This window comes from Nestor notabilis, unplaced genomic scaffold (assembly GCF_000696875.1).
Source record: "Nestor notabilis isolate BGI_N333 unplaced genomic scaffold, ASM69687v1 scaffold5907, whole genome shotgun sequence".
Lineage (NCBI taxonomy): Eukaryota > Metazoa > Chordata > Aves > Psittaciformes > Psittacidae > Nestor > Nestor notabilis.
This window is the reverse complement of record NW_009935964.1, coordinates 55786-81391: the sequence shown is the minus strand read 5'-3', so window position 1 is coordinate 81391 and position 25606 is coordinate 55786. Positions and strand designations below refer to the sequence as shown.

Sequence of the window (25606 nt, the reverse complement as noted above, 5' to 3'; positions counted from 1 at the left end):
ACTTTCAAAGCCATCAAGACATGCTGGCATACCCACACAAATAAATACTATTGCTCAAGTAACACAAGCATACGGGTCAGCAAGATAAGGAGCGTAGGGCTCTGACCCTGCAGCCCTTCAGCATTCCTGGCCGAGGCGTGTGAAATGGGGCAAGTGGCAGAGCATGTCTGGCCTCTCCTGAAAATTGCCACTTAGATCAATTCCCGGAGGCCCTTCCCTTTAGAAGAGAACCTCAGCAGGTAAGGCTGGGTCATGACCATGTCAAGCAAAGCCTTAGTGCACATGCTTGTCAGACTGAGCCCTTGGTTCTTGTTTGGATTCATTTCCCCTTCTAGATCATCAACGTGTGATTACACGTACTGGAACTTAATGTAAAAAGTACAGAATGATCACACAGCTTCGTCATGGAGAGCATGGCAAGGTCTCATGCAGCAAGACAAATCCGTTCCTCACAGTGGCAAATGGGGCCTAGTTAGTTAACAAAGCAATTCAAACCAAAACACACTGGTTATATAAAATTGGCATTCTGGTATCAGACTAAAAATAGCATGCATATATATTACTGTTAGGCCTGCCTACCACATTACTTGGGGTGAAAGACTGGAATTTGCATCTCCTTGGCTAATTTTTCCAACAGAATCCTTTTATATTGTCCTTTTCCAGTATGAAAGCAAGAAAGTGCTGAGGAAGCACCACAGTGCTCAAACGTTGCTTGTTCATTGCATATTTGAGCTCAGTGGAAGTAGGTGCTCACACTAACTGGGAGAATCAGCTGGCTAACCTTGTCCTGATCTTATTTTAAATCTTTCCTTCAATACTTTGAAAGAAATATGGCTTTAATTAGTTCTTTCAAGAAGCAATTTACTTACCTAACTTACCTTAAAGGCACAAGAAGTGTACATGCACAGACACAGAGAGAAAAACATTCTCTACAGAGAGCACAGACATTACTTTTTCTAGAACTGTGAACTCAGCAACAGGTTAAATGATCATGCCAAAGCTTGCATCCATTAATATACCAGACACACACAGTTTGCTCCAAAAGTCTTAAAAAAAAGTACACAACAAAATGCTGTCAAACCAACAGTGTTAGTCACACAATTTTTGAACTGGCAAGCAGAGAAAAATCACCTGAGAGCAGAAAGGCTTCAGCCAGTGAGTGGGTGCAGCACCGGAATGATGAAACGGACTAAAAGCAATGAGGGAGATTGACAGAGAAGACAGCAGGGGAAAAAACCAAAACACAGACCTTAACTTGGTTATATAGGAAAGCATCAGAAAGACTACATAAGCACAGAGAAGAACTGGCCAAAATGAAACTGCCTTTCTTCATTAAATCATGAACGAGGACAAGTAAGTATGAATCTTACGAACAGAATATTAAGATAAAAAAACTAAAATAATAAAATCTACTAATTAGATTGACACCAATAAAAAACCTTCCCACAGATTCACCTGCAAAATCCCAGTGGAATACGCAGTATAATTAAGATTCCTCAGGAAAATGTTTTCATTATGCAGATTCCTGATTTCTGTTGTGGGACTGTAGGGATTTTATTCCTCCTTATAGAAATCTGTATAAAGTCAATGTCATCTTCTTAATTTTTTTTTATTTTAATTTTCTACTTTCTCTTAGTAAGATTCATCTGCTTTACATTCATTGGACATCAGAGATTTCCAGGTTTCTTACTATATCACCATTTTCCATACCAATGGTATGTTTACCATTACACTGCTGAAAAGCAGAAAATTTCCTGCAGTGAACGGCAGAAGATTTCAGGAACCAGCGTTCCTAAGGACTGTGCTGTTGGCAAACTGACATCAGGACTGATGGCAAGCCAGATTTTAGAACTTACCCCTTAGCAGTTTGCTGTGTTGCAAGAGTAACATGGAAATCACAGCACAGATTTTTTTTCTTTTTAAAGTGAAACTATAATCAGCAAACAATTAAAAAGTACACAATATTCCAAAGTAGGTTTGGGTTTTCTTAAATGCTATAGGAAAAGGTACAGATGCATTTCTTTACATATATACAGATGCCCACCAGGTTACTGTAATTGTCGCTGTGTCCAGTCAATATTCTAGCAAAGCTTTGCTGAATACATGTTTGAGCATTAATGGCAATTAATTTCAAATGAATGCTGCCTTATACCTAAACCATTTTCTTCAAGCACATTTTCAAGTTCTGTGCATATACTAACAAGTTTTCCCCCAAAATACATCATCGTTCTAAACCGTGAAAAGCTTTATCCTCATAGTTTAAAGGAAGTCAAACTGTCTAGAAGAAAAATCCTGTCTGCCACTTCCTTTAAACAGAGGATAATTCCTTTTCTATGCCTAAGAAAAAAAACTGCCAGCCCATAAGCAGCACAGTCATTTAAGACCATTGGAAGGTGACCCTCAACTTTGGTTCTAACGGAATGCAACATTATTTCCTATTATTTAAGCCATATTCTTTTGGCTAGAAATAAATGCTACAGGTGCTTTTAATTTTAGGCTATACATATTACCATGTTTACGTATTTACCTATTTCCTTGTTAACTTCTGAATTTAAACACGTAAGTATTTGAGAGGCAGGGAGCATGCTTACCTTGCTGGCTAACTAGGCTGAAAGTAATCAGGATTTGGGATATCGGTGTATCCTTGCCACTAAATAGCTTACTTAACCTGTCCCAACACCTTCTGATTAAGGTAGACCTTGTTGAGAGACATCTCACAGAAAGTTACTTAACAGCTGCTCCAGATAGAATTTCACCTTTCTGCCGTTACACATTGAAATGAAACAGCCAAGTAAGAATTAATCTCCTTGGAATACATTTTTAGGTTTTTGCTGACTGCTCTAAACTTGTATTTAAAGAAAAAATTCCAAAGGACAATAGGAGCTGTGCCTACCCAGAGGAACCACAGCAGTGATTTCACTTACAGATGAGTGCTCCATAAATTGATGTTCCTCGAATGAGCCATCTCAGGAGGAAGCCTCAATTTGAGAAAGAAGTCAGATCTAATTACACTATCAGTTCCTTTGACTTAGTTTCAATCAACCCTTCACTCAACTAAGATTTGCTCTTCAAATTTATTTCAAAACTTTAAATAAATTAGTAGTACAGATTACGACCACTATCATCAAAGGGTATCTATCCCATGTAAGAAATGAAAAAAGGCATGACTAGGAGCAATGGCAAATAAGTACGTTTTTTTAACATATTCATGCAAATTAAAAACTTCATAACCCAGAGCAAAAATGAAAGCAAGAAAAAAAAAAATAAAAGGTATGCCCCATGTTCAGGTTTCAAAACCCAGTCCATTTATCATAAATATTCTCCAAACATCTGAAAGAATACACATTCTTTCTTGGTCTAATGAAAAAAAGAAAAAGGAGGAGGGCAGGGGGGAGCATGGTTTTTAAATGTACCATATGCCCCATGGTCTGATCACAGGATAAAACAAGGGAAAAAATAAATCTACAGACATCCTTCATCCGTTGCCATGTTCTGGAAATGTGTAGGGACACTGCCCTTCATGCTCTAACGTACAGTACATTTTATATTGAAATTTTTGATTGCACCTCATTTATATCAGAAGGAATCCACCATTCATTTAAGTCACACATTAAACTGTATGAAAAGAAAAAAAGCAAACAAATAAAAAACCAACAAAACCCCCAAAGAAACCAACAAAAAACCCTCAAGAAAATAGTGAGGCTGTTAATTTTGAAAATCTGAAAGGCAAAATTGAGCAAGACACAGAAGAATTTAAACCCTATAGAATTTTTTTCACCCATTCAAGCACATTTTCAAGTGATAGCTCTGCTTCCCGGTACATATGAGTAAGTACCTCTAGAAGAGCACAGAGGAATGGCACACCAAGGCTCAAGAGTTCATACAAGTAGGTATAGTTATATGCATTGTCCCTGAAATGAAGATTGGTAGCGTGCAGAAAACCATGCATCCAGTTAGACAGGCGTCTGGGAATGTCAAGCAGATCCCTTGTCACCCGAAGGGGCCAGCTTAGTGTGCCCCTAAAGAAGGAAGTCAGGATACCTGGGGACCTGTCCTCTGGACTGCTAGCAGTAGACAAAGTGCTTTCTGTGGTGGTCTCTGTGGGTTTGGGTTCCTCTTTCTTCCATGCTTCTGCTGTCTCCTTACATAAAGTGTTAAAAAAATGTTATATATACTTCTAAAATATGGTACATCCAATTTCTGTTACCGTTTTCAAGTCTTTATGTACATACTCATTTTCAGTTTCTCCTAAGTTCACATTTATTTTGTATAGGAAAAACTGAATTCCATTCAGAACCAGACTATAAATATGTCAAACAGAACCAGGAGGTTATATTTTAGTATTTATTTTACTGCTTCTGGACATTAGCTAGAAAACATCTCACACACACACATACACTTGCAAGCATTGCACCCTGCTCCAGATATAGCTGCCTCAACATTCCCTTCTTTACTAATATAACCAATACCTACCTTTCCTTGGATCTGTAAGGTTGCTCTTCTCTTTCTCTGCTTGGTACTGATTTTGCAGTGCGTGAAATGAGGTTTACAGTAAAATTTACCTACAACAGAAAAAAACCATTATGATATTTTATCTATGTGGACTGAAACCCCACTGTTACATCTATAAAAAGATAAAATCAGGATAATTAATGGTTGGGCAGCAAAAGGAATGGGAAACTTGCCACCGACTGAGCAGCTCACAACTCTGGGTTTCTTTGAGAGTACACAGATTTCCACATTTGTTAAACAAGGCAAGGTCATTTATCTGCCACACAGGTTTAAGATTAATTAATAGCAGAAACCCAAGATTCTACAAATACCACGTCACAAACCAAAACAAGGTATCAAGCAGCAAAAAGCCAAATAATCAGTTCAAAAAAAAGTCTTTGCAAAAGATTCTCTGGACTTCAAAAGAGCCACCTCTGGCCTTGGAGTCTTTAATCCTTGTGCAGAAGGAGATCAGGTTAATACTCCAATCTACTCAAATCATTTGGAAGCAGCAAGGGAATTTCAATTCAGTTTAATAATTTCCCTCTAAACAAAAAGCAAAAACAAAACAACAAAACAACCTCAGCAAAAAAAACCCTAAACCAACACCACCACCCCAAAACCAACCAACCAACCAAACAAACAAAAGGGGGGGGGTGGAGGGTGGGAGGGGTAGGGAAGAATAATTCCCAATCTCCAAACCCCAAGATGTAGGTGGGATTAAGTGCCCACCCAAAATCTTAATCTCCTGTTCTACAGCAGACTGGAATAAATTACACCACTGTGTAATTAGCCAGTACTACTGCTTTCAATTCCTGAGCCATAACATCTTGAAAGATATAACCTATATTCCCCTCATCCACGTAAATCTGACACTATCATTTCTTCTTGTAGATCATGTTATTTCATGGCCAGTTATAAATGAGAGATGAGAATAATTCTTTACTGTTGAAGAAAAAAAAATAATAAAAAAATCACATTTCCCCGCACACTTTGACCTGTAATAGGGCAAATTGCATTTTGATCACTCAATTTATTTTCCACTGAGGATTTCTTCATTTAAAGCTCAGGTCTGTCAGAACTGGATTATTTTGAAAGACTAGAGCTGCAAGTACAAGGACTCAAAGATCAGTATGGACACAAACAACACACTTGGCAGACCTCCTCCTGACCAAACTACTTGGCCAGGTCTTTTTCCCTGGTTCCCTTACAAACAGCAATACTTAAACATTCAATATTTAAAATATTCTTACATAGTTCCTATATTACCTTCGTCAACATCAAAGGCATAAATTCCTAACCGGAGCGTTGTAGAACATATGTCACACTTGAAGCACTCCCTATGAAAGAAGTGGCCTTCTGCACTCAGCCGCTCCATCACATACACCCGTTTTTTGCAGAAGTAACAAATGTCACTCCCCCCAACAGACTGAGGGAATTCTTTGCGCAGAGATGCCTGTTAAATGATAAAAATAGAAATGCACATAAAGCTCTTGCACTACAGCCAGATATAAATTCTTAAGTGGGCAGCTTCTTTATCTGCTTGAAGTTTTACAGAGCACCCTCCACACACCATTAAAATAAGCCATCAGCTTTTTTATTACTCATTTGCTACAATTCTGTAGGTTTACACTGCAAGTCATAAATCAGACATCATAAGGACTTTACAGGGTGGGTTTCAGCTAGACTTGCATCCAGCTTCCCTCTGGGAGTTCCCTGACATCTTGTGTTTACTCAGGTACAAGAGCAGCATCAGCCCCAGATATTCCTTGAACACCCTGCACCATGCTGGCTCAGGCACTTGCTTCTCACGTTCTGAGGGCATCAGTGCTTCTCCGAAGAGGGCAAAGGCAGACCTCGCCAGCCTCGAATAACAGACATGCAGTTAGAGCTACGAAAACAGACATCCTGAAGCTTTAAATACACATTTGCTTATACAAACTCTGGAGGGAAATGTAGGCTTGTGTTTTATGGTTCAGGAAGAAAACCTGACAGTCTTCAATGCTGGCATCTGAACTGTTTTCATCACTGCAGACATGCCTCCCCTCTCAGCCATGTTCCTCCCAAGACTACAGCCCAAGCTGGGGTTTGGTTTATTTAAAAAAATTCAGTTTTACTCCTTCCACAGACATGCAGAATATTTTTAACTCGTTGGACTTTAAAATATGATCCATATTTACCACTTGAAACTATTGTGAAAATTTTTGTTGAATTTGGGCTGGCAATCATCAGCCTTTAATTGCCACAAATCTCATCCTCTCTGCATATACATGCAAAAGGTATAGAAAAATAAATTAAAATGGATTAGATGCCACTGGGCTTCCCTTTTCTTATTAGAGGTAGGTCTGAAGATGTTACTTTGTATTAGTTATAAGTCAGTACAGATGAGCATCCTGTCTCTACCACAGCCATCACCATCTCCCTCCCCTTCCACCATCCCCACTGCCACAGGAGAGGGTCTGTGCTTGGGACAGAGGTATAGGCTTGGCAGTGTCCAGGCACATTCAGACAGCAGCAGACACTCCACACAATTTGTCTTTAATTTGCCAGCAAAAGGCAGCCTTGGAACGACTGCAGAATGTTAAGTTCAAGTCACAATTGTTATTGTCACAGTCTTGTGCTTAGAAGTTAAGGACCTTATTCCAAATCTGCCATCAGTAATCCATTTTGCTGTGATGGATCATTTCAGAGCATGAAACTTTCCAAATGAATAACCATGCAAATGGGAAAATAAACCCATATATATGTGTTTTTAAAGATACAATGTTAATAGAACAGATAGTTACAATAAAGTGGAAGCAACTGAGTTTGTGCTGGCTAATAGGTAAGTGTCATCACCACAAAACAACACCTTACTTCACTTGCCAATACCTGACAGCTCTGAGCAGTAGAGGCAGAAGATGGAGAATGAGGAATGGGGCAAGAACCTGTGGCTCTGTCCAGAGACTGCTTCTGAATTCAACACAGAACAGTGTCAGAGTTTAAAAACAGCTCTCCAAAATGAGGCACAGTGATTCAGCTTTTGTGTTAAAAATAACTGCATAAACATATACTGTAACAAAACTTTCTTTAGAAGCCACCCTGATTAATAATTGTCTTCTGTTACTAATTATACCAGTAATTATGTTTAATAAAAGCCTTCTGAAGTTTTAATTCATACAGACAAGTAATAAAAATATAAAAAGAAGACATGGTGAGCAACATTTCCAGCACATCCACGCATCCACATATTTTGCCAGCATGCACTTGATTCCTTAATAAATGTTAGACTAAGGCCTTTCATAATGCTTGAAGTGCTCCACAGCCAGAATCTTAAGTTAAGATGTTAGTTCTGGAAACATCACTCTTCTAAATCAAGTTATTGTTTCTTTATGGGTTTGGCCTTACCAGTTCAAGGGGGTTAAGCTGTGGCTTGGGTCTGTGATCATTCACATACAGATTGACAAGAACTTCAGCCACAGCTCCAATTGCACATGAGACCTTTCCTACGGTCATCTAACCAGAAAAGGGAGAAGATGAAGAATAGAAGGAAGAGCTTTAGTTTGTCTTGAGAAAGAATTGAACAAGAAAAGGACAAGAATGATTTGAAAACATGCAAACAACGATAAAGAGAGGCTAGGAGAAAGGGCAGAGCCAAAGTCTAGCAGAGCAGAAGCATGTTCATTTGTTGTGAGCATGGTCCAGCTGGTGGCCACAGAAGGCTTCTATGCAGCCCACACCCTTCTCCCTGGAAATGATGGAGAAACAGCTGCTGGGAGCAAACACTCCCACAGCACAAGTCCTCCCACCGTGCTTGTGAAAGGCTGAGCTGGGAGCTACTGCCTGGCTATCAGGGTTGGACTGTTCTAATAGATGGAAAAAACCAAACCCTGTTCACTTTGACTTCTTGGAACCTTGCTGTTGTATTTCTTAACAGGAATGGGGACTAAACTTCACATCACCAGACTACAAACCATGGCATTTCAGGAAACATTCTATGAAAATGTAGTAGAAATCCCCCACACAAACATTTTGTTTATGCTCACAAAGCAGCCATTCTCCCTCTTCCCCATTGACTCAATGCCAGGGAAAACTGGAGAAACCACGTTCATGAAAGGAAGACATCTCCTTTAATCTGCTTCATCACACTATAGCAGCCACAAATGTTAGGCTATTTCTAACCAAATTTATCAAATAGACAGGCCTGCGAGGAGACTGCAGTTCTTGAGGCTGCGGCTCCAAATGCACCACAACCAGACCACTGACTGCATGGTCCAGGCTTCCTCGCCAAAACACATGTCTGGGGAGTGGAAAAGTAGAAAGGGGTGTGGGGGGGTGCGTGTGACAGGCAGGCAGGTAGGTACTCTAGTTCTCTGTTCCTGGAAAAAAAGACCGTGAAGACTTCATAGAGCTACAGAAATATTTTCCACCCTAAACCAAATTTGCTGTAGTGACTTTGATTTTAGTTTTACAGTCAACATACGATCCCACAACATTTCTGGTAGCAAAGGCAGCAAGAGCAGTTCTGGTAAGGCCAGGGATCTGGAACTCTGCTTCTCAAGTCACGACATTTTCTTTTATTTCCTAGAGGATCCACTGTCTTGTATATTGTGCAGCATTTGCCTCCCAAAGAGCCCAAATTTTAAAGTCTCACACTCGTCAGTGATACAAGTGATTTCTACTGCCACTACACCAAGTCTCGCTAATGGAAAGGTTTTAAAATATCAGAAAGCTACCATGAAGAAAGGAGAAAAATACAAATGCAGTGGTATTTGTGATACTTTAAAATAATTTTAAAATATTTCCTGTCAAGTTTAAAAAGAATTATGATGCATTGTGGGCATGTTTTCAAAAATTATGACAGATACAAATATTCTTGCTAATAAAAAACTATCCAAGGGAGTATGTCCGTCTCCTTACAGCTTCCCTTATCTTTTGAGAGTTATCCCATAATTAACTTAATATCCAAGTAGGTACAACATATGCATGTTAAGACAACAAAGGCCATTCGAGGAACAAATTTCTGTCCTGTTGGTTTTGTTTTTTGTAAAAAGACTTTTAAATATTCTTCAATATCTGCAGAACTTGCAAGGTAACAACAGCAAAGTAAACTGTGAATTACATACCACAATGCTGTCCCAAGTGGCACACTAGATTACTAGCCAAGAAGTGCTACTTGCTACTACAGGAAAACTATGTTCCTTTGTATTGTTTAAGATCACAGAAGGCAAAATTTGCCTCCCCAAATTCTGCCCCTCAGAATATGCTGAGTGACTTTTAGGCCACATACAGCTTATTACCTAGGAGCTCCCAGGCAAAAGAAAGCTTCTGAAGTCAGCTGAAGCAGAAAGTTTACCTTGAACTAGTTAAATGCTGGAGCAATCAGTTGAACAATAAGGCTGTGCCTAGAGTGCAAGTAGCTGAATTTCAGGAAAAGTATCCTTGAGCCTGAACTACACCTTGAAATTTATCAGGTTGGTTGATTTCTGTTCTCCACCCGTTGGAGCCATCTACCTCAACATTAAAGCAGTCAAAACAAGAAAATTGCACGTTTGTACATGCTTAAAAAACTGTTATTAAAAGGAAATGTTATTGTAGTGAATGTGAATTCACATCCCATGTAAAAGCAAGTGGGATTTCAACCTAATCTAGTAACCAAAAGATTGCCGACTACTCTGGTCTCCTGCAATCACCACCAACACAAACGTTGTTGCTACTCACCAGAGGGAAGGGCAGGAAGCAAGTGGACTTGAGGACTGATTAGCCCTCACTTTATACGAACTCTTTAATAAGGACACATTACTGTGGAAAGATCTCTCCTGATTCTCCTTACTGAATCAGGTATGTGGGTAGTCAAGAGGAGACTGATTTTCTACGGCCTCGGCCCCACACCATCCAGGTGATGTGCAGAGGGGCTTAGATAGATTGGGCAGTGATTAAGGGGATAAAATTTACTAAGTCCAAATGCTGAGTTCCACTCTCAGGATGGAGTAACGCCAGGTGCAAATGTAAACTGGGAGAGGGATGGCTGGAGAGCAGCCCTGAAGAAAGGGATCAGGGATCGCTGGTTGGCAGCAGGCTCAATACGAGTCAGCAGTGTGCCGTGGCAGCGAAGAGGGTAAGCCCCATCCTGGAGCACACTGAACACAGCACCAGCACCAGTTCAAAAGAGGGGACTATCCCACTGTATTCAGCATTGGTGCAGCCTCACCTTGAGTACTGTGTGCAGCCCCGGGCCCCACAATTAGAAAAGGATGTGAAGGTCCCTGAATGTGTCCAGAGGAGGTCAACAAAGCTGGTGGAAGCACTGGAAGGCATGTCCTGTAAGGAGCAGCTAAGGACTGTGGGCTTGTCTAGTTTGGAAAGAAAGAGGCTAAGGGGTGACCTCATCGCTTCCTACAGCTTTCTGAGGAGGGTAAGTGGAGAGGGACACGCCGATCTCTTCTCCCAGTATCCAGTGACAGGATGCACAGGAATGTTTCAAAGCTGCATCAGGGGAGGTTCAGACTGGACGTTCGGAAGCATTTCTTTACCAAGACAGTGGTCAAACACTGGAACAGGCTTCCTAGAGAGCTGGTTAGGCAGTTGGACTAGATGCTCATGGTACATTCCTTACAACCAAAATATTCTATTGTGTTCTATTCAAAAGCCATTCAATCACAAAACAGAAACATCAAGGCAGGATGAGAAGCCACCAGGCCATCTCATGAGCACTTGCCACCATAAGAAACCTGCAGAGAATGGGAGGGATGGGGTCTAGCCCACAAGGCTAGTGACTTCTGCCCTAGTATGAGAAGAGCACAACCACTGAGCAACCTTGTCTTCTCTAAAATTCACCCTGGTTATGGACAAGGACTTCAGTAACATCCTCACCCATGTAATCATGTAAGTGTAATAAACTCCAGTTGCAGCAGAGAGGGTCTGACCTCAAAATCTACACACATTCGTAACCTGTCAGCTCTTACACGGCTTAGCTTTGGTTGACAGCACACAGATCTCTGCCTGCCTGGTGCTGCTTATGTACCCTAGAAACTCACTATACGTGTAATAGGTTTTATATTTTGCTCATGCACTTACTACCCTTGAGGCTACTGGTGTACGTGAAGTCCCACACATGCCTGCAATCCTGTAGTACTGGAGCCACTATCAATAAACAGCAGGTTACTGCTCACAACTCAAGCAGGTTTCTACCATTAGCTTTAAACCCTTTGCTGGAAAGCAATCTTACAGTTACCTTATACAGTAAATTTCAGAAAAAAAACCAAGGAAACACTTAAAAATCCACCAAGTGTGTGTGATTTGCTGACTGCTGACCTGTCAATGGCACATTACCAAAGCTTTTCAGCAGGTTGATCAGAGTGCTTATTAATGTGGGAAGGGAAAGTTGCTTTCTGTGTTTCCCTGTGTTATTGTTTGTAACATCACAGCCAACCAACATCTATGCCTGGTAGTATTTTCATAAGCCAAAGGAAATACACTCTCTGCCTCCAAAAACATACAATGCTTCCCCTTCATTGTTTCATATCCTTAATGATTTTCCTGGTCTTATTCAGCTTTGAGGGTTATTTATTTACTTTTGGTACCACCTGCTACATATGTTTTACCTCTGAGATAAATAAAACTTGAGTAATAAGTTACTGTGTGTGGGAAAGACCCAAGCCCTGCTGTTAATTAGTCACCTCACTGAAGGGAAGAGTTGGTCCAAACCCCACAGGCAGCAAAGACTGCTGATTGCAACATCTTCACAGTACTTATGACACATGGTGTGGATTCGCTCATGCAAAGCTCAGATGAACATAGCTTTCTGAAGGTCAATCCAACTTTAAACAGAAGACAGGAATAACCAAAGCCCAGCCTGTAATATAACATTTGTTCATTCGTAACTCTACCTATGTGAATTTTGACAGCTGATTAAAGCTAGAAGGTAGCTTTGATTGTTACTGCCAACTTACATATACTTTCATGTAGAAGTTAATTCTTAATAAATTGTAATGACTGTATGCCTTCAGAAGAAACAATATGCTTCCATAGCCTTCCTTTCAAGTGCTCCTTTCAGGACTGAGGCTTAAAACCAGGTTTCTGTAATAAGACAGTATGATTTCTTAGCCATCATTTTCAATAAATATGGCATCATAACTAACACTGTTCTAATGAAAATTCAACAGTTGTAAAGGATCGTCATGTCTGGTAACAATTTCCATACTCACTTGAAATTAAAGTGAAAGTACTAACTACTTAAAGGATGGGAGGGCACTGATATTTATAGGTCATCTCTCATGAAATCTTAGAGAACTGAGAAGACTCCCATTATCTTCTTTTCTTCTGCTGGGAAAAAGCAAAAACACTGAGAGCGGCATGAGGGAGCTTGTTCTGCTGAACAAGATTGTTCTTACCAATCCCGAAGCCCTTTTTCACACTGAAGTCTAGACTTACCTCGTGGTATCTCTCAGAACAGGGACCAGAAAGAAAAATTTCTGAGTCCTACAACCCCAACCTCAAGATAACACAAACACGGGCAATCACCAGCGCATACTCAGAGCAGAGAACCAAACATACTGTTAAATTACCATTAGCACTGGAAAACGTGCACTGCACACCTGAAATGTGATCCAATTTTACAGTGCTGCAAATTTAGCCAGTGTTTTAGGGTAGGATAAAATTTTCACGTTCCAAAAAGTGTGCAATCTTAAGACAAAACCCAGGGACAACAAGTTAACCATGAATTCTATGAAAGGACACGGACAGATTGCTTGTTATGAAATCAAGGCTCAGCAGATGTTCTCTGAAAATTTGGTGCTCTTACAGTAAAAAGAGCAGTAAGAAACCTGTTTCTGGAAAATTTTTGCTTGAGAAATAACTAAAGGTAAGCCGAAACACAGCTTGTGTAACGTGAAGAGAAACAGAAATTAAGTTGCCAAAGGGAGGTAAAGCTAAAGTAATGGGTATCACAGGACTGAACCAACCTCACAGCACATGAATAAACAGTATGGAGAACGGAAGTCTTGTACATCCATTAACGCCTCAACAGCACATCACCAATGCAAGTCAGGATCCTAGACATAGGTCCAAAGAACCATTTAGTCCATTCCCTGTGCTCAGGGCAGGTCCCCTTTACCTTCGTAAAGCGCACATCGGCATAACCGGCTCCAAAAGGTATCCATGCTGCAGACTGCAGGCCTCCCGCAGCACCCTTCTACTTACTATTCAGGGGTATCGTATCCATACATTGTACAAGAAGACCTGAGCCTGTACAACCCTATGGAGCAGTGTACTAGGCATCAAGATGTTCACGCCTGTAGATCTGCCAAAGAGTACATGTAGTCCTACCTAACCAGCCAAATATTTACCAAATAAGATGAATGTATATTTTCTGTACTGGTGACAGAACAAGGTTTTCTTGCCTCAGCAGCTGTGCTGCATTCTGCCATCACCTCTGGAGCACTGGTAGAATGGATAGCATTTTCCAATTGATGATTTCAGTCAGGCTGAGTTTACAAGTCGTAACAAACTATTGCTACATCATTTAAATACAATGGCAAACTAATAAAAGGCTGTGAGTGCAGTTCAAATAAAATGCAGTTGAATTAAAACATCCAAAAATGATTGCTCAGGCCAAATGCTTTCTATGAAAAAAAACTTTAAAACCCAGTAAAATTATGGCTCACAGAGTTTCCGTGTGATTAAGAGCTTAGTTCTCATATGTTAAAGGGTTGTTCGTATAGTTTGAGGTTTTTTCTTTATTCTCATTGCGGTGTCACAATGGTTCTCCAAATAAAATGAGCAACAGGCCCCTCTATTTTGGAAACCATTACTTAGCTTAAAACCCATCACATGCTGCACCTCCTAGGTCATAGAAAGTAAGAGGTAAATCCAGGCAAAGGATTTACTTTGAAGCTGAAGGGAATTAGGGGATTACTGCAGCAAGGCACCTGCTGGGCCCGCAGTGTCCTTGAAGGGCTGCGTAGCCTATATTTTCCTGAAGAATGAGAGGGAGTCTTTTCAACACAGATCCATCTCAGTTGAGGGACTTGGCTTTGCAAACTGCAAGTCAGCTCAGTACCTAGCTGCTTGGTTACTGCTGAGGCTGTGAGCCCAATTTCCAACCAGCACTAACAATACGGTGCAAAATAACCTAAAAATACCTAGACCATTCCACTAAATAATCCTTCCCACCAGATGGGAAATTACCTTTACCCATGGCTTACCTGAAGTTGGGCAATACTCATGAGTACTTCATAAAACTAGTGTTATTTAAATACAACAAAAGCAGGCAGAATGCTTTGCTCCTCCTCACAGTAAATGAAGACAGCACCCGATTTTGCTGAATAGCACTTCTTTCATGTGTCAGGCAGCAGAGCCACCAGCTCCAGCAGCACCTGCACTGAGTCACAGCAATTGCCTTCAATATTCCTAGAAAAAATGATGTTTCCACCTTCATTTCCATAACCACCCTATATCAATACTGGGAACCCAGGCCTATACCTGCCCTGAAAAGCTGAAAAAGAAACTTTCTTCAATTAAAATCCTTCTAAAACAAAAGGAGTTAGAAGCCAGCGTCATCCTAACTTCCACAGATAAAAGCACAGCCCCTTCTAACATCAGCATAAATAGTAAGAGCCGAATATCTGATTCAAGTGTTTTCTGATCACTTTCATTCAGAGTATGTGTGTTTCCTCTGTAACAGTTTGCTGATATAAAAAACTGTATTCTAGCAAATAATGTGGAGGAACAAGTTTTAAGTACAAGTAAACAAACAAAGCAATAAAATTGGTCTGTATCTAAAAGTGCTCATACAATTTCAAGACATGTGCTCTAGTTAAAATCAACATTATTGTGCAGGTTCCCCCCCTTCAGTCCAGACAGATATTCTTACCAAAAAAACCCCACAAATGCCACCTGGGAACATCTAACTGATCCCATAACATCCAGTTAGCTATACAATGTGAAGCTCTTTCTCTGCTAGGCATGTCTGCGGTACTACCCAACAACAGAACAGGTAAGATAAGCAGCAATGCAAAATCTTCAGAACTAAAGTAAAAATTTTATTAGCTATTTGCTTTTGTTCTTCAGCTTTATACCTGAACTATTTTTAACAATGACTTTCCTCCTACAAACATGCAGAATTAACAATAGTGAATAAAATTTTATTCCAATGTAAAATATAACCTATACAACAGATCTGTTGGCAGCACCTTCCATCCAAGCCATTTCTCAAGCAGCTTTAGCAACACGTTTGGATTTAACAGGAAAAAGCTGTTAATAGAGTACCTGTCTAGAAGGAACAGCAGGGGAAGCTGAATCGACAGATGATGGAGAAGAGGCAGCAGCTGAATCATGAGGTGGAGGGCAAGAGGGAGTTGGGGGCTGAGAATGGGATAAGTCTTTAGTAGGTAGTTTATTCTGTGTAAAGCAGAAATAGGAGAGTTATCCAAGAGACAGTGACATCAGCACAGGTTAAGAGAGTAATTTCACAGTCATGCATGAAAAAAATAAGAGGATAATAACTACAATTCTGCTTTTTTCTCTGTTTCTGCACAGTGAGGAGCCATGGAAATTATCAAGGTAAAACCTTCATGGCAAATTGTATTATTGTACTCAGTTTTCTTATAAAAATATTTACAGTGGGCAGTAAGGTAAGATAGTACTGGGAGAAAGCATAACAAAATGTAAGAAATGCCAGATTCCACTAAGAGCTACTGCTCACAAGTTCATTAGAAACAGTGAGCTAGCAGTGCATACTTAAGCACAAGACATGGTTTATTCTAACATTTCTCTCACGCTAAAGTACTCTGACCAGATCTACGATCTAAATTGTGTTTTGCCCCAAATTATGCAATAATACACAGCTTTTTGCCAGTTACAGTGGAATCCACATTACTTTTCAGATCCACCCAAGATGAAAGGGAAGTTAGAAACAAAACTAGTGAAATTTTTCCCCCCATGAATTCTTGTATGTCTTCTAACTCAGCACTTTTCCAGGTGCAAAACCTAATATTCACCTTTGGAAACTCCATGTATCCAAACATTGAGGCAAGATGTGCTGCTTTCTCTTTAATGTTCTTTTTATGGAATTCCCTATTTGCTATAGTCTGAGCTCTTTTCTGCAATAAGAGCCAGGGAAGGAATGCCAAGAAAAAAAGAGAGAAAGAGAGAGAGAGAGAAAGAAAGTTCTGTTAATGTCACATACATCGTAAGAATATATCAAGTTTGTGTAAAGACTTTTTATCGTCTTAATATAACCTATAGTCAACAGAGAAAAAGCCAGCACATCTAGGGGCAATACAGTATACAGATTAACATATGCAGGCAAGAGAGAGAAAGGAAAAGAAATTGCTTGTCACCTGTTTCATTTTTTCCTCCAGGTGCTGAAGGCGCTCAAGCACTCCAGAAAGTACAAACGCAGCAGAACAGGCAGATGCGAGACTTTCAGAGGTTTCTGACAGACTGGGCTGGGTATCTGTTTTTTGTACAGTCTTTGCTCTCCTGGCCATATGATCAGAACCATTTAAAGACTGTTTGGGTTCCCTGACCTCGTGTTCACTCCTAGCTACCACCTGAAACTGGGAAACACTTGAAGTGAAAAAAATCTGCTTTCTGCACTACCATGCAGTATATGCAGCTTTTAAGGATGCTTCCGAAAGCGCAGCACAGTCATGCACATAACTAGAAATAAAACGTTCTCACATCACTCTTTGCATACTATCTACTGCAACTCTGATGTTTGCATCCATGCACTGAAATAAATCAGTCCTGCACAACTTACACAGGTCTTGACATCCTTTTCTAGGTTTGCGCCAGTTTTTACGAATAACCCCAGTTAGCATCAGTGCAGAAGACCTCGACACTATGTCTCCTTCTGGGGTTTTCAGCAAGGGTTTTGGTTTGGGGGTTTTTTTTGGGTTGTTTGTTTTTTTTTTTTTAAGCATTACATCTGCCTGAAACTAAACTTAACAATCAACTTGTAAGAGTATCAACAGTAGTTCTTGGCATAATTTTAGATCTAGTCTAACCCGAGTCAAGCTATAATGTATTTACGATTTAAATAATTTTAAGGAGTTCATTGAGGAGTTCAGAATAGGTCTCTGAATTTGAATCTTCATATAGAATAGCTTTTGAAGTAAATAACACATTTGAACTAGTTCAGCTTTATCAAATTCAGTTTTACCTTCCTTTTCATGACAGTTTTCTACTTCATCCTATCTGTCCAATTCAATTAAATACATAAACTTTCCAGATTTCTCAGAATTAAAATTTAAAAACCTAATGCCAGTCAGCTTGCAGTGTGCTTCTGATGCCTCAGAATAGCAGACCTGCCTTTGAAACAGCAATTCTCAACTGATTTATGAATCTGCATTTTTCATCAAGCTCATCTGCAGATTTCCACATGCAATGCAGATCCCATTTCACTGCAGACTACTCTTGCAATACCCCTATACAGTATTTGCTTCCCTTTAAAATTCTATTGTAAAGTGAATGTCATTACTATTTGATATAAGACTGCTTTCATTGGAAGTATTAAGAGAAAAATTCAGACAACGTATTCAAAAATGTTCCCCCATGTATATGATGCTGCAAAAGAGCTTTCGGCAGAAATTCTTATCACAAGTTGTACTTAAAGAAATAAAAAACTCTGAGCATCAGTATCAGCTTTTCAGTGCTCAGACTTTTATCTCAGATATTTTTGCCAGGTTTCTTGGGATGGAAAACTCCCTTTGCCTTATCTTTACAATAGCCCAAAACATTGAGTACCTGCACAGACAAATCTTCAGATACTGCTGTAGTTTTCTTACAGGCTAAATGTAGCTATGCAATTATATTTATACAGTTTGGATTCTAGATGTGACAATGCAGAAATCAACACCTGTGTTTTTAGGATTGTTTTTTTACCGCAATGAGTTCCTACCTGCCTTTTTGGTTGAGGAGGAAGAAGACTTGAATCCTTAGGCTTAGCAAAGCGAGGATTAACAGGAGGGTCAGAAGAGAGCAGGGCTGGTCTATCTATTAGCTCCTTGTAAAGCGTTTTTAAAATCATAATGACAGAGTAGAGAGGGGAAAAAAAAAAAAAGGAAGACAGTAAATAGGATTCAAAGGTCTTTTGAGGCAGAAAGAAATAAAAGCTAGTTTTAAAGAGACATTACTATGGAGCTGAATAACATGCTTTGTAGATTTTTGTCACTGACCCATTTTATTAACCCCTTCTACCACCAAAGATATACTTAAAATTCAGTGCATCAAATATTCTTTAAGAAAGCTTATGATCAAAAGGTAAAAAAAGCATCAAGGCCTCCTTCAACATGGCCAAGCAAACCTCTGCACACATACTGCATGCAGAATGCTCAGGCCATTGACAAGTAGCCAGGTGGAGGGCAAACAACAGCAGTTCACACACTGTGGAAGTCACTTGACATCTATAAAGCCTGTACTTCTGGAGGACTTAAATATGTAAAAGAAAAAAACAGATACAAGCACAAAGAATTTAGAAAACCACTTCCCTTTGTGGAACCTCAACACCTTGTTCATCCTTCCTTCAAATATTTTGTGTGACCGATCCAAACTCAAGCTGACTCAAACCACCTCACTAAGTAAAGCGCGACTTTGAGCTTAATGATCCCTACCTTGACAGCGTGGGATTACTTTTAAGCCATGAAAATGCCATTGGATGTACAAATATATTCCATTATGTCTACTTTACAAATGGAAATGGCAGCCAGACACATCTTACAAAAGATTAGATTCCCTTCTGTGCTTTCTAAATTGTCCACAAAGAAAGATTCCACTGGATGTGTAGTGTCCTTTAGTCATAGAATATAGGGAAAATGTAAGTCCTTCTGCAATACCATATGCAGTCAGCTGTGACTTCCACACAAAGCAAAAATTCTACAGACTCATTTACAAGAGATTTCTAGACACTGCAATTCCACTACACTTTGTTATTAAAACATATATTATTATGTTAATATGAATTAGTCAATCTATGTTTGTCAGATTTGTTTGTTAAGTATTGAAAGGAATACCTTTAATTTGCATAAAGTATATAGCTTCACGTTCACAAGGAGTGACTACAGTTTAATTTCAGAGGTTACTTTTACATTCATCTATGACGTACCTGCCTCCGACAAATTGTATTTGGAGCATTCTCTTCAAACTTTGCCAGCAGTTGAGTTGCCATTGATTTAACTTTATTCTGGTTTGTTCCTTCTCTGCCATCACTCTGTTCTTTCCCATCTGTCCCTTGTCTTGAAAAGCCTGAAGCCTGCAAGGAAACACAAACTGTGTTTTTCCCGAGTTTACCTACAACGCTCATGGAGAGAGAAAAAGAGAGATGTAGCATCCTTCTCAGCAAAGTGTGAAAGGAAATACATCTATATAATATTTTAAAGATGACACTGTTTAGCATGTGGAAGTCACCAAAAAAACCCCACCATTCTCTTTCGTCCCAGAGTACAGTAGAAAGGAACATTAATTGGTGCTAATGATAAAACAGTCGCCAATACCCTAATCATTCTTGGGTTGGAAAGAAAACTAGTGCAATTTAGGTAATGCCCTCCTCCCTCACAAATGATTTAAATAAATTCAACTCTTCTTTAGTGCACGATGGTTTGAGTCACGGTAAATTCCAGGTTTCAAGGAGAGAGGCTGGCTTTTTTTTTCCTGCTAAGCACAAAAGAGGCCAAGCACCAGCCCCCCAACCCCCACTGCTTCCTCAGCTCTGATGCTCATCAAGGAGCTGGCTGAACACTACTGGACACCAACCTCCTCGAAGACACCAAAAAGACCTTTTCGACGTCTTTTATTAGACTCATGTTCTTCTGTTTTCCCTTCAACCTGAAATGGTAAAGCCAAAACAAGTTTATGGATTACTGCAGCAGTTTCCAGATTTACCCACCCAGTTCCTCCCAGGATATTAACTTTCATAACCAGGCAGTGTGGTCTAGCCTGTGTTCAACAAGGCAAACCCAGGTGAGCAGTGCCAGCATGCGGGGGTCCTCACGGCACTGGTGTGCTGCCTTAGACCCTCACATGAGGAGGCTGGTGGCCCTCATGGCAGTGATCACATATGTCAAAGCTACCCTGTAACCCCTGACTGGGAACTCTCACTGGACTCTGCTGGGTGAAAACACATGCTTGTATACTCTGTTGGACACAGGCCCTACATTGCTGGTCCTTGTCTTTTCCTCTTTCAGTGCTGAAGAGTTTATGATTCATAAAGCACTGACACATCCTTGAAGGAAAAAGCATTACAGCATCACTTATTCTGTGAATTTTAGTCTAGACTACACTGATATCCAGGTGAGTAGCAAAATCCAGAAACCCCTCACTCTTTCACATCTTTCAATCAGGTATCTGCACGCAGATCATGTGGTCATAGTGCAGACATCTCTCTTTTTGGGAAGCAATTATTGTCTGCCTTAAAGTCTGTCTCCCTTGTAAGGTTCATCTCCCTGACTATGGCTTTACATTACAATCCTTAAGCAACCAAATAGCCTGTTTTGTGCTCAAGCTATGCACATGTTTAATTACTTTACTGAATCAGTGATTACACAATAAATAATAAATAGTACTTCATACTCAGTCTGGATGAACTTGCAAAATAGTCAATGTTTAAAAATTTGTAACAGTACTTATTAATTCCAGTCTTGAAGATTTGGTACAATGGGGATTTTGGTTTTGGTCTGATAGATGTCGTGTTGGGTTATACTTTATGAACAATAAACTACATTCCACTTATTTGCATTTGCCCATGCTGTAACTTAGTGATTGCTCAGCCAATTAAAAAAAAAAAGAAAAAAGAATAAAGAGAGATCAAAGAATTCAGGCTTCCTTTTTATATATACAGTGTTTGTAATAAATCATTATGCAGTGAATAGAAGTAATCCCAAACAACTTCTGGGCAAACACCAAAAGAATCAGATGACAGTATTTTGATTGCTTTGGTACATTGTCTTTCAAGCACCAGCTCTCAGTAACCTAGCTTTACACTACCTATAGCAGGTAGTCTACCAAGGAAGATTGAACAACATAATAACACAATGTAGTCTGCATAATAATCTGTACCACATAAAAGCAGAATTTGCCTAAGTGAATGGAGCAAACAAGATGATGCCTTTCAAAAATCTTACACAAAGGACTTTAATTAACATATTTTACAAAGAAATGAAAGACAAAGCAATTTAATTGCCTAGCAAAACTGCAAGAAAAAGGACTGTGCCCTTTATTGTGTAAACATCTCCATTAATTTATTAGTCTGGAGCACAGGAAATCTCAGTTCCTCTCCAGCCCTGCCGACACTCTGCAGGAGAATGGAAAACATTATCCAGCCCAGCACACCCTGCTAGAGCAGCCATAGCCACACCAGCTCCAGGACCATATTTCCCGGTCTCTCACAACCTGCACCCAGATAAGGATCCCTCTTCCAGCCAAATAAAAGGACAAACTAGATGGTATGGAAAGTTTTGTAAGCAACACTGTTATCCTGGCTGGTTTCTGACTCTGTGATATGAGAGTGCTCTCCTACAGTAATACCTGGATAATGCTCAGCGGCACTTTTTGCAGAGGGAAGAGACATAAATCTGAAGCCAAACTCTTAACTCAAGCAGTTGCTTTCCAAGGAGCTTCATGTCCCAACTAGTTTCAGATGGTTCTGCTCTTAACTCAAGCAGTTGCTTTCCAAGGAGCTGCATTTCCCAACTAGTTTCAGATGGTTCTGGCACTCACAAGTCTCTGTTCTAACCCGAGTACTGTGTTCCTTGCTTAGTTTCACACCCCAGCCATGACAGGGCTGCAAAGCCCTATACAAAATAAGGGCTTCACATTCCCACTCCCCAAGCTGATTTGGAAAACACTGCCTTCACTTCTCATTTCAAATAAGCCCCTGCAGTGTGAAACCAGAGGGGCCCGTCAAGCAAATAACCTCATGCTTTCATGCAGTGCCAAGAACTATACCTCCTGTTATGACAGAAGGCTTATTTCATGACGGGAGGTTAGGCAGAGGGCTGCACAGCTTAGTAATGGAAAGCTCTCTCCACTACCAGAAGTCTATTTACTTCTGCAAATAACACAGGGAAAACCAACAACATTGTGGTCATGATGAAGGTTTTTCTTCTGAAGTCACCCATAATAAAAAGCAATGTTTATTTTGCCTATTTGATTACCCACTGGTTGGTTAGCTGGTAAACATGTCACTCAGTTTTGTGTGTATGTGGGTGGCAGGGAAAAGTTATTTCCTAACAAGGATACATGAGGTTACTGTGCAACTGACTGTCCACAGGTTTCAAAAACATGTTTCTAGATAGAAAATATTTGAGACATAAGTCAATCTAGGAAATTGCTGGAAATTCTGTAGCAATTCTTCAGCTAAAACCCAAACAAACATGAAAACTGAGAAGGTAAGTTAGCAACAAATTTAAAAAGCAATACATTAAAATACTGAGAAATGCAGTACATACATATACACCTGAACTTTCATGAAGGATGCTGAATTGCAAAAGAATTAGGAAATGTGTACTTTTGAAGGCAAAACTTAAGAGTCTCTGCATAGGTGTAAATGAAGCAATACAGTTAAGCATGAAGGAGGTCTGTTTAAAAGAAGAAAAGAAAGAAAAAACCAAACAACAAAGAAAGGGCTGGAGAATTACAGCAGTAAATACAGAGTTTCTGGCTAGCCCAGGAAACTCAAAGCCTGGAACAGTTTTGCATTAAGCTTTGTTTCAGAAAATACAGAAGTTGATTTTGGTGGAGTACATGCTGCTGTCCAACTTGTGCTGGTTAATCTGCAGCGGTTGGACTGGAGACACTGCTGCCTCTGAGCCAGGCTCTGCAGACACTCCCCATGTAAATTGAATTAAAACGAAGGTAGGCTTGGCTGTGAAAGCACAGCCCCTCCTCAAGGTCTCCCTTCAGAAGAGGACCAGGTTAATGAATAGGCAGGAGGTGAAACAGTTTATTACTGAATAATTTCATTAGAGTAACTTATAAATTAAATCATAGAAAACTTTTGAAGTTTTAATCCATTCAGAAACACAATACTCTTACTGCACAGTCCTATGCCACACAGTATTAACTCAGGTCTTCATTACCTTTCAAGGCCCTAGAGTCTTGAATCACAACATGTATAGGCATGGATATGTTTTATAAAGGGACATAAAAAGTTTTCACTAATAAGCAACCAAGAGAAGAATATATGGATATGAGTAAGAAAGCATCATCTCAGAGTCATGCTAGTCAGCCTGCCCACTGTTTGTTACCGTTGCAGGCTTTATACATCTAAAAGGGTTTGAAAGCTTCCCTCCAGAACCATGACAGCATCCACAGCTGTTCAAAACACACCTTTGTGAAAAAACAGCACTGACTCCCAATCAATAAGCCTTCTAGGATACCACTGATTATTTGAACTGATAGAGAATATTATGGCTGCAGATTTAACTCTAGGAATACAGAACTACAGTAGTATTTTTCTTAAAGGTAGGAATAACACAGAAAAATTCCAGCTTTCTTGTCTCAAAAACCCAAAAACTCAAACCCAAAGCCCCCCAAAATAAAAAAATCCTTAGCATCTAGCATTGCACAAAATCTCCTAGAAACATACTTTGAAAATCAATTTTCCAAAAATAAAACATAAAAACCAATATGCATAACAGAGCCAAGATCTCAAATATTTCAAGTTGAAAATGTTAACTTATAAACACACCAAATAAAACATCCTTCTCCTCTTATTTTTACCTTCACTGAAGAAGATTTTCATGGATAATAGTTATGAATTCTCCCCAAGTACACCCAAATTCTCACTGTGATTTGAAATCTTGCATTTACAGAGAACGCTTAACTGCGACTATTATTAATGCTTCAGCAATTTGACACTGACAAATGCTTCAGTTTTATCCTTACAAACATCGTAAGAATTGAGTATGCATGTGTGTGTTAGCTTTGTTTACCGTGAAATCTTATTTTACTTCTTTAATGTGCTCAAAAATCTCTTTCTACAGGTCCAGGATACATATAAACCCCTTATTTCTAAGCCTGGCAGTTTATTTTCATCTTCTTAACAGAGAAAGGTTCATAGGGCAATTCTTCCTTTATGACTTACCTTCGGTACTCGTTTTCTTGGAAACGTTAAATTGATATAATTATTAAAGATGAAGTTGGATGGTTTTGCTGAACAAAGGTCATTATGTTCTCCATTTTGCTTGTCACCAGCGTCTGTTCAAAAAACAACTGCTTAGGATATTTACTCAGATTTAAATACTTTGTCTAAGCCAGAATTTTCCACTGGAGTGCTGCTAGCAATTATATACAAGAAACCAAAGCCAATAAAATAAAAACATACAATATAGGGCGACTTCCTAAAAAAGGAAGAGAAACACCCAGGAACGGACATGCTGTATGCAGTCATCCTTACCAGAGAATCACTCTAACGACCTGACACATGAACTTCATGATGTTGAGCAGCAGTTATCCAGCTGCTCCTGTTTTCTGAAACCACCAAGGACTCACAAAACCTTGGTCTTCAATCAAGTTTCCCCTCCCCGCCCCCCCTTTCCTTTTTAAAGCACAAGGTAACTATTGTAGACAGAAGCAGGCACTCTTGCGTGCCAAAACAGCTCAGCTGGGAAAGGACTCTTGGCTCAAGAGCAGTGCTCATAAGCAGCCTGGATGAAGTGCTTCCGCTCCCTAAACTTGCAAGAATTAGGAGCAGCCTGGGTTTGGCTTACCTACTGCCCGTAGAGGTGTGCCCCTGAACAGTTCATAGAACTTGGAGAGGTACATGACCATGCTGAGCTTGTCAGGCTCCCCAGCTGACCCCACCTCCTTGCCCGTGGTCACAGGGGGGATCCCAAACTCCTGCTCAGCAACATCGAATGCCAGCTGGTTGTTTTTGACAACGTCCTCTTCGTTCAGAGCATCAAAGTCACTGTGGGGCAACACACTGGTATTAGTGGCAGGTTCCTCTCGGATTTCCTACAGAAACATGCACTGCTGCCTCGTCCATTGGAGAGGTGCAGAACAGCACCATGAATGAGCACACAGGCATTTCAGGGGGTCAAAGCAACAGAGTCTACACAATGCCAAAGGTAAGAAATCCTGTTATTACAAATCCTGGCTTTCCAAAAACGTAATTTAGAAGCTATTTCACTGAAAT

General features: G+C 39.9%; 1 protein-coding gene across 2 annotated transcripts in view; it reads right to left on the bottom strand.

Moving 5' to 3' along the window:
* Positions 1-1148: 1148 nt before the first annotated feature.
* Positions 1149-25606, bottom strand: part of MICAL2 (microtubule associated monooxygenase, calponin and LIM domain containing 2) — a 55666-nt gene continuing 31208 nt past the window's right edge. The window contains exons 12-26 of one of the 2 annotated variants that reach the window (XM_010018087.1): positions 25179-25378; positions 24554-24666; positions 20224-20295; positions 19577-19723; positions 18374-18478; positions 16812-17030; positions 16470-16571; positions 15739-15870; positions 9930-9980; positions 7879-7986; positions 7348-7443; positions 5761-5947; positions 4474-4562; positions 4042-4141; positions 1149-1189 (exon numbers count right to left, since the gene is read on the bottom strand). In XM_010018087.1, the coding sequence (XP_010016389.1) occupies positions 1149-1189; positions 4042-4141; positions 4474-4562; positions 5761-5947; positions 7348-7443; positions 7879-7986; positions 9930-9980; positions 15739-15870; positions 16470-16571; positions 16812-17030; positions 18374-18478; positions 19577-19723; positions 20224-20295; positions 24554-24666; positions 25179-25378 (1762 nt within the window). The remainder of the gene's footprint in view (positions 1190-4041; positions 4142-4473; positions 4563-5760; positions 5948-7347; positions 7444-7878; positions 7987-9929; positions 9981-15738; positions 15871-16469; positions 16572-16811; positions 17031-18373; positions 18479-19576; positions 19724-20223; positions 20296-24553; positions 24667-25178; positions 25379-25606) is intronic. The other variant, XM_010018088.1, reaches the window with a different exon arrangement.